The 12,924-nt window shown below is 43.8% G+C and overlaps 1 protein-coding gene across 1 annotated transcript; it reads right to left on the minus strand.

Moving 5' to 3' along the window:
- Positions 1 to 951: 951 nt before the first annotated feature.
- On the minus strand, positions 952 to 4,415 carry s1pr3a (sphingosine-1-phosphate receptor 3a). The gene is made up of 2 exons (XM_079158325.1): positions 4,209 to 4,415; positions 952 to 3,403 (listed from the first exon to the last, which is right to left on the minus strand). Exon 2 carries the CDS (start codon positions 3,271 to 3,273, stop codon positions 2,080 to 2,082), a length of 1,194 nt encoding a protein of 397 aa, XP_079014451.1. The 5' UTR covers positions 3,274 to 3,403; positions 4,209 to 4,415; the 3' UTR covers positions 952 to 2,079.
- Positions 4,416 to 12,924: the final 8,509 nt, after the last annotated feature.

Genomic DNA, 12,924 nt, shown 5'->3' on the forward strand with positions numbered 1-12,924 from the left:
GTCAGCTCCTGTCTGGTCTTTGCTGTGCAATGCGGTGTGAACAACAAACTCTGCTGCAATCAGCCAATCATCTAATCGATTAAGTCAAAGTAACCTTCACTGCTGCGGGTGTTGTCGCGACAAAAACAAACACATGAATTAAATATCATCATCTAGACAACACATTTGTATCCACTTGAATTATCTGATCATTTTCTCCCAGCTCATAACACTGACAACCAAACCCTTTCCACAATGCCACGTCAAACTCTTTTTTTTATCTAAACGCATCCTTTAAATGTGTGTGTAAAAAGCGTCATGTACACACTGTTTAAATTGCAATGTAACAAAACCTCAGTTTTGTTATCATTTTCATTTAACATATTCAATAACTGGGGTTTGTCACACTACGTTCCAGAGAATTTAAACGGAGATCGGAGGCTTTTCACAACAGGAAGCTCTTCAAAGTCAGATTCCTGCAGTATCTTTCATGACTAATAGCTATCTGACCTCGTGGAGCTGGAAACCCTTGGTTGAAATAAAGATCAAGAGTTTCTCTGCATTATTCATCCGTGGCTGACCCAGGTCTACTTATGAATTGGATTGAGAGAGCATCAATCAGCTTTCCATTAGGGTGTTTAATGAGTGCAGCCAGGTTAAACCTCATGACAGTTCTCTTCTTCTGTCTGAATAACACATGATAAACTGACAAATCGGAGCATTTGAGTATTTATATATGTATGACTTATTAAGCTTTGATGTGACTACAGACGGATCTACGGTTCATATGGTGCAAAAACGTGCAGACAAAATGTCTGGTTTTTCATGTAGACCTCAACAATGTTTGCAGAGGACCAACACAGAGACTGGCTGAGAGGAAGGGGGTTGGAAGCAGGCAAGTCAATGATTCAATATCAAAACACGACACGTGTGAAAATCTCATAAAAGGCAATAGGATTTTATTTAATTTGCTATATAATGGTATCAGGCACTACACCACCCTAGACAGAAATGTCATTTACAGTCTACCGCCCATTAAATAATTCACATCCAACACTCTTATTCACTAGTGGTTCGTTGACGTGTGTGAGTGGTTTCTAGATGAGCTGATCAGAAGCAAAAATGTCCAGTTGATGCTGACACAGTAGAGCTTAGATTAAATACGAGTCAGTCCTGCTAATGTAGAACTGAGCCTGAATTGTCCAAAAAATGGCCACCGTACAGATATCGAACCCTACTGATTAGAGTTTCTCCTGTAGCACCACCGCGAGGACAATCTTTACGCTCTCGTCCACTAGTGGTAAGAATCTAATAATAGCAATGTTGCTGTCATTTTTCATTCATCCACCACTTTTGATTTGTGGTGTGTGTGTGTAATGAGTATCACAGCCTAATGAGGCCGCTAGTCTGATAAAACTATTGGTCTTGTTCTCTCTCCCAGTGCAACTCAAATCATAACAAAGATCAATAACTAAGTCCTCGTACCGTGGTGTTTTCTATGCACACAAACTATTTTAAACAGGAATACCAATAGTATCAAGATGGCAAATGTTTTCACAGAAAATAAATACTTTACCAAATCAAGTTGTGATGGAAAATGCAGGTGCTTTAAGAGTACTTGCATATAGCACACGCAAAAAAAAGTGCCCCAATTTCATCTTCATTGTTTGTAATGACACAATAAAATAAACGCATCGACAGACACAACACTAATAGTGTTAATTATACACATTTGTTTTTTGAAGCATTAACAAGTCTCGTTTCAGACATGAACTAAGACAATATATTAAATTTGGGGCTTGGTTTAATCCATGTCTATGAAATTGTCCTATTGTATTTCATAACGTTAATCATAGTGTAAGACAAACACAACATATCAGTAACTCTGGTGTTGTGAATAATATTGTTGAGTTGTTGTAAATAGTGGCTTTAAGTGATTTTGATTGTACTCTCATCTGCATCAATATCGTTCCAACTGAATACCATCCATTGCTACACTGGCCATAGTGCATAAACAAAAAGTGGCTGATAGCAGGACTATTTCAGTTCTTTCAGTGTCTTCTTCTGTGTGACTGCAAAGCCTCATTAAGGTGCTTCCACTCAGAACTTGCTGAGGGTTGGCAGCGCCCCCGCCTTCACCAGCACAGCTGAGAGCAGGTCTGCAGGCCCGGAGGGATGGGGCACAGCAGTGGCTGAGGGATCTCCATGCTTGTTGTCAGCGTTGATAGGTGTGGGAACCTTCCCTCTATTCAGCGTGGACTTGCCAGCCCCGCTGCCCCCTCCTGCGCTGGTCTTGCTGTTCTCCACTGTGGGGATGACCGTGCCCAGGTTGGGGTTACCCCCCATGGGAGTCCCAGTGTGCTCCATGCTGGTCTGACAGCAGCACAGCTGCCTGAAGAAAGCGGCCCTCATCTCCCTGCTGGACAGAGTGTATATCAGAGGGTTGAGGGCAGAGTTGAGCACAGCCAGGGCTATAAACCAGTCCACCTGGTAGAGCACAGGGCACTTATCTGGGCTGCAACCAACATCCAGCAGCAGCAGGAGGAAGAGGGGGGTCCAGCACATGACAAACACCCCAAGAACAATGACCACTGTCCGCAGCAGGGCCAGCGAGCGCTCTGAAGGCCGGCTGCTCACCCTGCGGCCGCTAGAGGTCACCAGGCGGTAAATCCTGATGTAGAGGATGATGATGGCCACCAACAGGGCGCTGAACACACTGATGCAGAAGGCCACATAACTCTTAGCATAGAGCGGCAGCACTGTGGAGCAGGAGGCCATGTTGTTCAGGCAGTTCCAGCCCAGGCTGGGCAGGGCACTGAGCAGCACTGACACGAGCCAGCAAGCTACCAGCAGTCCAAGAAGTCTCCCCCGACCTGCTGTCTCGCACGGACGCAGGCGCACCATAGTCATGTGCCTCTCGATCCCAATTGCCAGGAGGCTGAACGTGGATGCGCTGAGGGCCACAAACATGCTCCCTTCTCTGGCCAGCCACTGCAGCGGCGTCAGGAAGTAGGTGTTGCTTCCTGAGGTGAAGATGTTGACCACGTAGGCCACGCCGGCCAGCAGGTCTGACAGCGCCAGGTTCCCAATGAGGAAGTACATGCGGCTGTGGAAGCGCTTGTTCCTCCAGAGAGTGAGCAGGACCGTGACGTTCTCCAGAACGATCAGCACGCAGATGAAGAGCAGCAGGGCCATCTTACAGGCCCCGCTGCTGCGAGGCTTGTCCCACTTTCCTGAGTGGTTGTAGTGGCTGACGATGACGGCGTTCATCCCCTCCTCCAGCCGGTTCCCCATCCTGCCTGTCCTTCCCGGCCTTCCTCGGTCACACACAGCAGAGGGCGCCACAGCACTGGACACAGCGGAGTGAGGCGAGGCTGTTCAATCAGGCAGAGTCACAACTGGCATCTTGGATCCTGTGAAGGACCTGTTCAGAGATCAGATTGATTTTTAAAAGTTATATTCAACACTTTACAGTCAGAAAAGTTACAGTCAACATCATTTTGGATAATGTCTGTCAGAAAAAAAAATGTAGGAGGACTCCTAGAGTATGAAATGAATTGTTATGTAGAACATAAAAAATAGCAAATAAGTTAAATATTAGGCCTACCTAATTCATAATAATGTATCTCATCAGGGAAGTTCATTACTGAGATGCTGTCCTGGCCAAGATAGCAAATGACATATTAAACAATATAAATCAGATTTATGAAGAAATGTATCAAATAAAAAATACAAGAAGAAGTAGCAGCTGTTTTTTAGGACATTACAACTTGATAGTGAACAAACAGCTGTGGCGGTTACTGCTGTTCAGAAAATACGTGTCATACATGTTATCATTTCTAGTGAGAGTACTGTGACTTGTAAATAAACGTTGATGTAAAAGGTTCCAAAATAATCCTTAAATTATAGGGTACATGTAATTATGAAGTTGGGTGAACGGGGTTCTCGAAAATTAATCCGTGTAAAATCGTGTGTAGCCCAAATTAATAACACTAAAAAAATTAAAACAAACGCTATTCTCATTATCAAAGTAAAATGGTTGGCGACGCTTTTACACTGTTTCAGTTGAAAAAATATGTTTACTCATGGAGGTCTGATCAACTTTCCTGTTTTGGAAAAGTTACTCAAAGTTCAAAGGAGTGATCACTTGGAAACTACCTGACTACTCAGCAAAATAAAGTCTGCCACAGTACAGTCTATTATTCTTCATCTACAGTAACGTATCCTACCTGTTGGAGTTAATGCTCTCATCTAAACATCCCGGTGGTCTTTGGTGAGATTTGAAGTTATTTGTAAGACCTGCTTCTCTCTCCTGCGTAACGATGCGCTCGTGTCAAAATATGCGTTTGTCAAAAATGGATGATCTACGGCGTAAAGTCAAAAGTCCACGTTTTTTCCTTCCTCGCCCTTTATGAAAGTTTCCAATCACGGAAGTATTCGCCTCCAAAAATCCACTTTGTGCTGCGTCCTGAACTTCATCATTGTGGCGTCCTCCTCTCACACTGTGACTCCCTCCAGTTTGGACTGTCTCGCTCTCCTCACCCCCTCCCAGCGCGGTGGGGCGGGATCTTACCTCTCCATTCGGTCAGGAGAGAGGTCAGAGCCACGCGTGTCGTTGTGCCAGACGCTAAAATGTTGTGCAGATGGGTCGCTTTGTGTTCAAAGCAGTCAGAGTAGGTTTGATTGATTTGGTTTTAGGCTATTTTTTCTGTATAGTTTAAAGAGTTTTGTTTTTGTCTGAGAACAGCCACTGTTTCAGACAAGAACACTTAAAGTGTCTGTGTCATAAAATTGCTGCACTTACATGTACCAACACATGTGACAATGTTTTGCCTCAAGGCCTTATGTGCTAAATGAAGTTGTGTCATCCTATAATGGGTAGATGGCCTTTTACATCTACTGTTCTGCTTTGGTTGCATATTTTCAGGGTTGATGATAATGATGGATTCTCAACCAACCATGTCCCCCTTCAGTTCATTTTCTTTGGACCAGAAAGCTGAATACAGATTCTGTCATCGTTATCTAAACGTTGGCCACAGTTTCATAAAAAAGAACTGACTTGTGTGTTTTTTTTTGCCTTTCTGGGAATGCACCCTCTCCACTGACAGGCCAAGAAGTTGCAACCGGTTTTATATAGTTGCGATTTGATGACTCATTGTTTTTCATGTTCAAATAAAAGATGACTGGATCCGTTTGCTACTTCGGAGTGTGAGATAGGTCAGACCTCTCCCATTGGAGCCAATAACGGATGGGAAGGAAGGAGTCACACTTACTTCTCCTTTTATGCACTTTCTTAGTGTTATTCAGAGGAAATATGTCGCTAAGAAGAAGAAGACAAGAGTCTGGGTAGGATGAATGTAGCTACGAGGTACTGCATATGGTTTCATCTGCAAAAGCAACTGTGGCTAAGTGGAGAGCATCAGAGGGTCAGCGGTTCGATCCCCGGCTCCGCTAGTCGCATGTCGATGTGTCCTTGAGCGAGACAGTTAACCCCCAAAATTGCTCCCGTAGCTGTGCCTACGGGATTCGATTGCCTCTCCATGGCTCTCAACATGGCGACGGCTGAGCTGGCGGCCCGTAGCTAGAGGTGCTAACAGCGCTACCAGTAAACTACGTCAAATGTGCCGAAAGAGCTAACAGTGTGTACCCGCGGGGGAACTGTGCAGAGCTGTGGCCATCAGCTAAATTAGTGGGACGCGCTCACACGCACAAACCTGCACTGAAAGGACGCGTGGCCGTCCCCGCTTTGTCAACAAAACAAGGCGAAGCTCGGATAACAACACACACTGCTCCGGCGTTACTCTCTTATACCTTGTACATAGAAAATAGTCGTATGCTGCTTAATAAGGCTGTGAATGTCGCATATTGCTCCTTTTTTAATTGAAATGCCGTATCCCTGTGGGTAAAATAAGGCTTTTCCTACGGCAACTTCCTGGTGCTGTGTGACTTGAGGAACCAACTGACGGGTGAGAACACAATGCCGGGACCACAGCTGGATGTGGATGGAGTGAAACATGCTGAGGACCATGTCTGGCCCGCTCCCTCCTCTTCTTCACCTCTGCTACTCCAGAACCAGCACCAACGCCCCCCTCTCTGAGCTGGATCTGTAACGTGTTTAAAAATCAGAACGCACATTCCCACAAACACTGAATGTTGCAATGGGTGGAAACAGAGGGGTTGGGGCTGTTTCTTCTCATTGTTTATGCCAAGCATTTTTACAGTCTTCCCACATGACGGTCACTGGCTTTTGGCACCATGATTTCACATTCAGGCTGTGAGATTGAGAAAAGAGAGACAGACGATGGAAGAGGGGTCACAGGACATCTGACCAAGAGCAGAGCAAAAGCAGCTGAGGGAAAGTTTCTAGAGAACAGGAAAAAGAGTGGCGGAGGAGAGAAATGAGGCTCCAATGAAGAGGGTCAGTTGTGGGTGCATAGTGTTCTTTTTTTTTTTGTCCCTACATGCTTCGATTTAGGTATTTTGAATTCTAACTAACTAATGCTGGAATGCATCTATTTGGCAGCTTAAGTTACTTTGATTTGACATATATAGCATATGGTGAAAAAGATGTTGTGATGATTAAATCTTGAGAGTAGCTAGTGGACCTCATGGTGGGATTGTTTTGACAACCTGTGTGTCCAAGGTCAAAACTATACCTATAGTTGATAACTGTTCGAGGACATAAAAGACTCCCATGCATATGCTAATATTTTATAGAAGAGAGCAGGATAGTTGTCTGCAGATATTGGATGTTTGTATTGTTTTAACCCAGCGGTGCTCAATAACAAGGTGATGCCAAGGCAAGGTGACCATCCATATCTGATAGCAAATTGTGGCTATGACGGGGCTATTGTGTTTTCTTTTTTCTTCTTTTATCTTTGCTGATGTTTGCTTTGTTTTTCAAACTGTCCATCTCTTCTGTTTTTTGTTTTCGTGCTCTTTGTTTTTGCTGGATCCAATGGGCTGAAATAGCATAGAACAGGCCAGAAATTGAGACTGTGATGGATGACGGTGCAGGCTAACAGTGACCGACAGCATAACAAATGTTGATAAAAAGAAGGCGAGATGGAAAGAGACAAGAAAGAGCAGGAGTCTAAGGAGCAGCGGCTGACAGTGTTTTCCTCTCTCTCTCTCTCTCTCTCTCTCACTCTCTCTCTCTCTCTCTCTCTCTCTCTCTCTCTCTCTCTCTCTCTCTCACCGGTATCACTGATTGTGAGAGGTTACAGGCAGTCTGGCCCTCTTGCACATGTCAGCCCAGGCATTGCAGATTAATGAATGACCCCCAGAGCTGTTGACTTTACCCTGAGCAGCAAGAGATGCACAGGCGCTCTGACAACCCATTTATAACCATATGAAAATACCCCTTGGCTCTGTGTTGTTGCAAGCTGGATGCAGACTTCCTGGATGTTTGGTGCTGTGGTAGAAAAAGGAAATGTTGCTACAGGTCACCAGATCATGAAAAAAAAAAATGGCCTTGTTGCCAAGTCCTCTAAAAGTTTGTTGTTTCTGCATCTTTCTGTGTGAGGCTGCTGTGTGTTTGTGTGTGTGCTGTATGTGTGCAGCAGCATTGTGAGTCAGGGCAAACTGACGTAGGCTCGGGTGGTGAGTTAGATGTTCGGGAATGTAAAGTGTGTGGGAACGAAGGAGAAGCTGCAGCGGTGGAAAAGCAAGGCCTCTCGGGCCGTCACCCCACTGCCCTCTACTCCTGCAGTTTACCCACACCCACTGAAAAAGTTTCCTCAAGAATTATAGAGAATGTTTGCTCAGCTCTATGAGCTCCAGCAGCATTTCAATATGACATAGGTATAGATTTACGGTACAGTAGATATACAGTATGTGGAGGTTCAGACCAAACAGTGTTTTATTTATTGAGGAGGGATAAGAGACTAGTTTATGAACCTGACAATTGAACAACAACTGCTACACTCCATCACTGTCTAAGTCTCGATGCTGGCGAACACCATGCAATAGGAGCAGGTTTCTCTCAACGATTCGATTCAATGGCCCTGGAACGTGTCAAGGAGTATAAATATTTGATGTGCCAGAGAGGTTGTCGTTTTAGAGAGACCCAAACTGATAGTGGTGTGCCTGGTGGTACAGAAAAGGGCAAACGAACAAACGCATCAACAACACTGAATGTAGTTGGATCTTGCATACATGAGACAGAAACATAGAGAAGCGTCATTTGAATGGATAAATGATGATTTATCTGTAATTATCTATTTCAACTTGGTAAAGGTTCTATTTACTGGATTCAAAGCATTATCGCAGCAAACAACTATTGGTAATGTAAAGATGTAGTGGAGTTGGTGTCCGGAGCAGAGAATGAAGTTGCTCTTGCTCTTTGTGTGTTGTAATCCCAGATTCTCTGTGCTTTGTTTACATAAACCGGCCGGCCGCGCAACATTTTTGGTGCACATGAGTCTCTTTGTTGTGTCCTACTGACTAGCTAATGGCTGTGGCTCTGCACTGCCGGTTACCGCTGACACCGTCTCAGCCAACGGTGTAGTCACCCCCCCGCAGGTAAACACTGTTTACTCTGTCAGCACTGTTGCCATTGTTTGCACTTCATGCTGTTAGCACCGTTAGCTTCTAGCCGCCAGCTTAGCTGTTGCTCTGTTAAGAGCGATGTGGAGACAATAGATATGCTTTGAATTCCACGATGAGCACCTTAAACCAGCATACATTAAATGCATACGACACTAGATTAATCCTGCTGGATCATGTAGAAGATAGCATTACTGGCTAGCAGCTAAAGTTAAAATCATTATTGTTGGATGCATCACTAAGTGAGTGTTGTGTATAGTAGGAAGAAACTGGTCTTTATAACGGTTACGGAATAACTATCTGGATCCAGATCTGTCCATGCTTTAACTGTCCACCTAATTTCATTCAGATATCTAAAAACACTTTTCACAAGAGAGAAATTCCTCGTAACTTTTACTTTTTTTTTTTACAGTATGAATCCAATATTCCTGTTATTCTGGCAGAGTTGTTATTTTTGTACACAGATAATTCATAGTGTATCAACGTGGCATTTGTTTGCATTGATGACATTATAGAAAGGATACAAATGTAGGTTGGACTCCCTGTCACAGTTCTGGATTCTGCAATTAGGGATTAGCTATCAAAACAAGAGTTAATTGTTTTCCTCTGGGAGTTCTGTACAGGAAGAGCTAATGCATTTGCTGTGGAGCACATTTTATTACACTTTAATCAAATGTGCTACATAAATACAATTATATATCAACTATAATCTCTGCAGGATATTACAACAAAAGAAACAACATTATCTCTATCTCGAGGACCATCACATATTTTCTTGCATGCAACATGGAGTATGTCTCTGTTGGAGGTCTTGAGTAGAGCTCTGCGGGCTGATAGTGTATCTGGAGTGGTGGTGCTGCTGGTGGGTTATCAGTGGAGGTCTGAGGTCTTTAAGGGCGCAAGATGACTGCTTGTCTGAGAAACAGCCTAGCTGGTTCTTTTAGATAACCTTTTTATCTGCATCCAGCTCAAAATAGCAACATCAAGAGTGCACAGATAGAAGGATAAATGGATGGATGTAAGACAGATAGATGTACAATGTATTTGTGTGGCAAGTTGCATCTTTCAACCAAAGCCGAGCAGTCCTGAATGAATTATCTGGTTTCTCGGCCTCAACACACACAAACCTTTGACAACGTAATTTGGAAATGATTAGAAATCAGAGACAGGAGTGTTGGATCGTTTCAGTATTTATGTTGAAAGGCTGCATGGCTGGTGACTTTCAAAAACCACAATTTAGGCCTTGCAGTAAAACACAGTGAAGACAACATAAAGTGCTTGTAAACATGGCTCTCCATATCTGAATTCTTCATCATGGCGCCTTCATCTTCAAAATGTCACCATGTCTGTTCTCACACAATCACTCTGGAACTTTTGAAGTCAATATCTTTATGGCGTTATTTATTTTCTTGACAATAGGGGGCCTCAAACACGAAATAGACTTCAAGCCTTTGCTTTGCCAAAATATGTTAAAAATAACTTTGACCTCAGTCATGTAAACAATCATGCCGATTTTCATCTCTGATGTCTGGGAACATTTTGAATAAGATTCCTGTGTGCACATTCCCATGTGCACGTTGGTGAACGCAAGGCAAACGAATTAGTGCAGAAAAGGAGTTCCCTGTGGGCACGATGCATATTTATGCCCATTCACTCATTTGTGTTTGTGTGATCATCTCTCATTTGCACCAGAACCACGACTTTCTGTTCACGAAACACAAACATTATGGGGTTGACAGCCACACGGAGAAGAAAACATGCAGGAAATATGCATTCTATTTCTGGAAGTTTTTTTTTCTCTTGGCTGTCCGTGCTCTGTCTGTCTGCTGTTTCATAAGAAAGGGTCAAAGGGACATTTCCCTTGAGACGAGGAATGATGGTCACACAGTCCACATGTTCCACTGAACCCTAAACTTAAACCATCTAGCAGCCCTAACACCCACCTCACCAACAGTCTCTCAAAGCCCACAGACCCCCCCCCCCCCTTACCCCTGCCCCAACCCCACACCCTCAGCTCTCTTGAGAAATGCAGCGGGGGCCTGAGAAAGAAGTGACCAGACTCAGTCTCCAAATACCATCAGTACAGATTTAGAATCAAAAGACAAGCACGTGTATTTTTTCCTCCTTTAGTGTCTGTATGGTACTCTGGTACAAGTCACTGAGTTTTTACAGGAAATATTGGTACATAATTCAAGGACAAATACGAGTTAATACGAGTTAATTGATACGACTCTCCTGCATGGAAAACATGAAGCTACCACCAGCTTAAGTTACTGTGCCCGGCCACAACTGCAACTATAATGATTTAGGGAGCAATTGATTTAATTGAGTAATTAGTTAGCTTTAGAAGTGCTGGTAGGTAGATTTGTTACCTTTGGACAGAGCTAGGCTAGCTAGTGTTCCCCCTATCTCCAGTCCTAAACTATACTAACTGGCTGCTGGCTGTAGCCTCATCTTCACCGTACAAACACGAGAGTGCCATCAACCTGCTCACCTAACTCTTTGCAAAAGGCAAATTAGCGTATTTCCCAAAAGGTCAAACAATTCCCTAATGCTCTTTTTGTTCTGTAACTGTTTCAGATAAACACAGTGAAACGTGTTAATACTCTGCGCTGAGCAAAGAGACGCTTTGAGAATGTTGTCATAATCGTGTGTGCATTCGATGTTCAGAGGTATTTTCCCAGCATGTGACCCTGCCATAGTGGCTGCGTGAAATGAATGGTGTAGGCCATGTTTGTGAATGAATTACTGTGTGAATGGCAATCAGTCACAGCTGGGCTAACAGCCACTCACTGACAGTGGGCTCTGTGGCCTGTGTGACGCGGTGATGCTCAACAAAAGGAAAGGCTCGATAGAGATCTGCAGAGGTGGTAAAGGCTACCATGGTGACCGCTGAACCAGCAACAACAATAAGACAGGCCAGCCATCGGACGCGGACATCCTAAAGCTCCCTGGCTCCACAGACACACTGGACAAAATAAAGGCTAAAAACACACACTTCACATTTCATTAGACCGGGCCGCTGTGACAGCTGACGGTCCACTCCACCAAGTATACCCAACAATACGTATATACATGATTCAAAAGTGGTTGAAATGGTTAATTAAGATGTTCAATGCACAATTTTAACTTGTAACAGAACACGTTTTATGTTGTGTTATAAGGCAGGAGTGTTAAATATACATCCCGATGGCCAGAACCAGCCCGCCAAGGGGTCCAATCCGGCCCACTGGAGGACTTTAGTAATAGCAGCAGGCCCTATGCTGAATATGCTATTATAGATCCCATGTGCCTACGTAAAGGCTACATTAACAACGCATTCTCATTCCAACTTGTCACAATCTGACGCTTTTTCAGACCCCTTAGCGTCACTTTCTAATGCACTGGGTAGCCCAGCGCACGGTTGCAGTAAACACGTGGTTATTGTGAATAAAATAAACTCTTGCTTAGGGAACAAAACCACTAGGTTTAGGAAAAACATCGGGATTGAGCTTAAAATAACTGCATAAACTTAATAGAACGTGAACAATGTAACATAACGGAAAACACGTCACAAACCTCACTAACTTAACTTAAGAATAACTCATCAGTCTGGAACACCAGTCTTGAACACTACACCCCAAATGGGAAGCCAGTGTGCTTGGTGTGTTCACACATTCTTCAGTGATCAAGGAATGTAATATTCGGTGCCCCCATCACAGTCAAACAATTTGAAAAATACAAGAACTTGCGAGGACAACTGAGAACAGAGAAGATAAATGAGTTGTTGGCAGGTTCAAGGAAACAGCAGTTTGGTTTTAGTTGTCGCTGAGAGATCAGTGAGGCATCTCAGTCTTTGCATCCTCTGTTTTGTAAATGGATGTTCATTAAAGGAGCAATATACGACATTCAGAGCATTTATATAGAAGCAAACAATAATTTGCTATGCCACCTGAGCAGAGAATGAAGTCACTCTCCCTGCTTGTGTGTGTGTGTGTGTGTGTGTGTGTGTGTGTGTGTGTGTGTGTGTGTGTGTGTGTGTGTGTGTGTGTGTGTGTGTGTGTGTGTGTGTGTGTGTGTGTGTGTGTGTGTGTTGTTATCCAAGCTTCCCCTTGCTTTGTTACCATAGCCGGGCCAGTGGAGCGTGCTTTTAGTGCGGGTTCGTGCATGTGAGCGTGCCCCACTGGTTTGCTCATGGCCGCCTCTCTGAACTTCTCTCATACAACGTTTACAGCTGATAACGTTGTCTTGACCGACAGCGTTTTACTGGTCCAGTATATGTATGTGGCCCATGAACTAAAATGAGTTTCCCTGAGTTAAGGGAAGGATCTGAGTCCTTCTTTAATCCTTTTAAAATATACTCTTTGTCACTCAGGGATGATTTCAGTCTATGGACAATAAGTGTTCCTCGTATGTAAT

This window comes from Pholis gunnellus (genome assembly GCF_910591455.1).
Source record: "Pholis gunnellus genome assembly, chromosome: 4".
Lineage (NCBI taxonomy): Eukaryota > Metazoa > Chordata > Actinopteri > Perciformes > Pholidae > Pholis > Pholis gunnellus.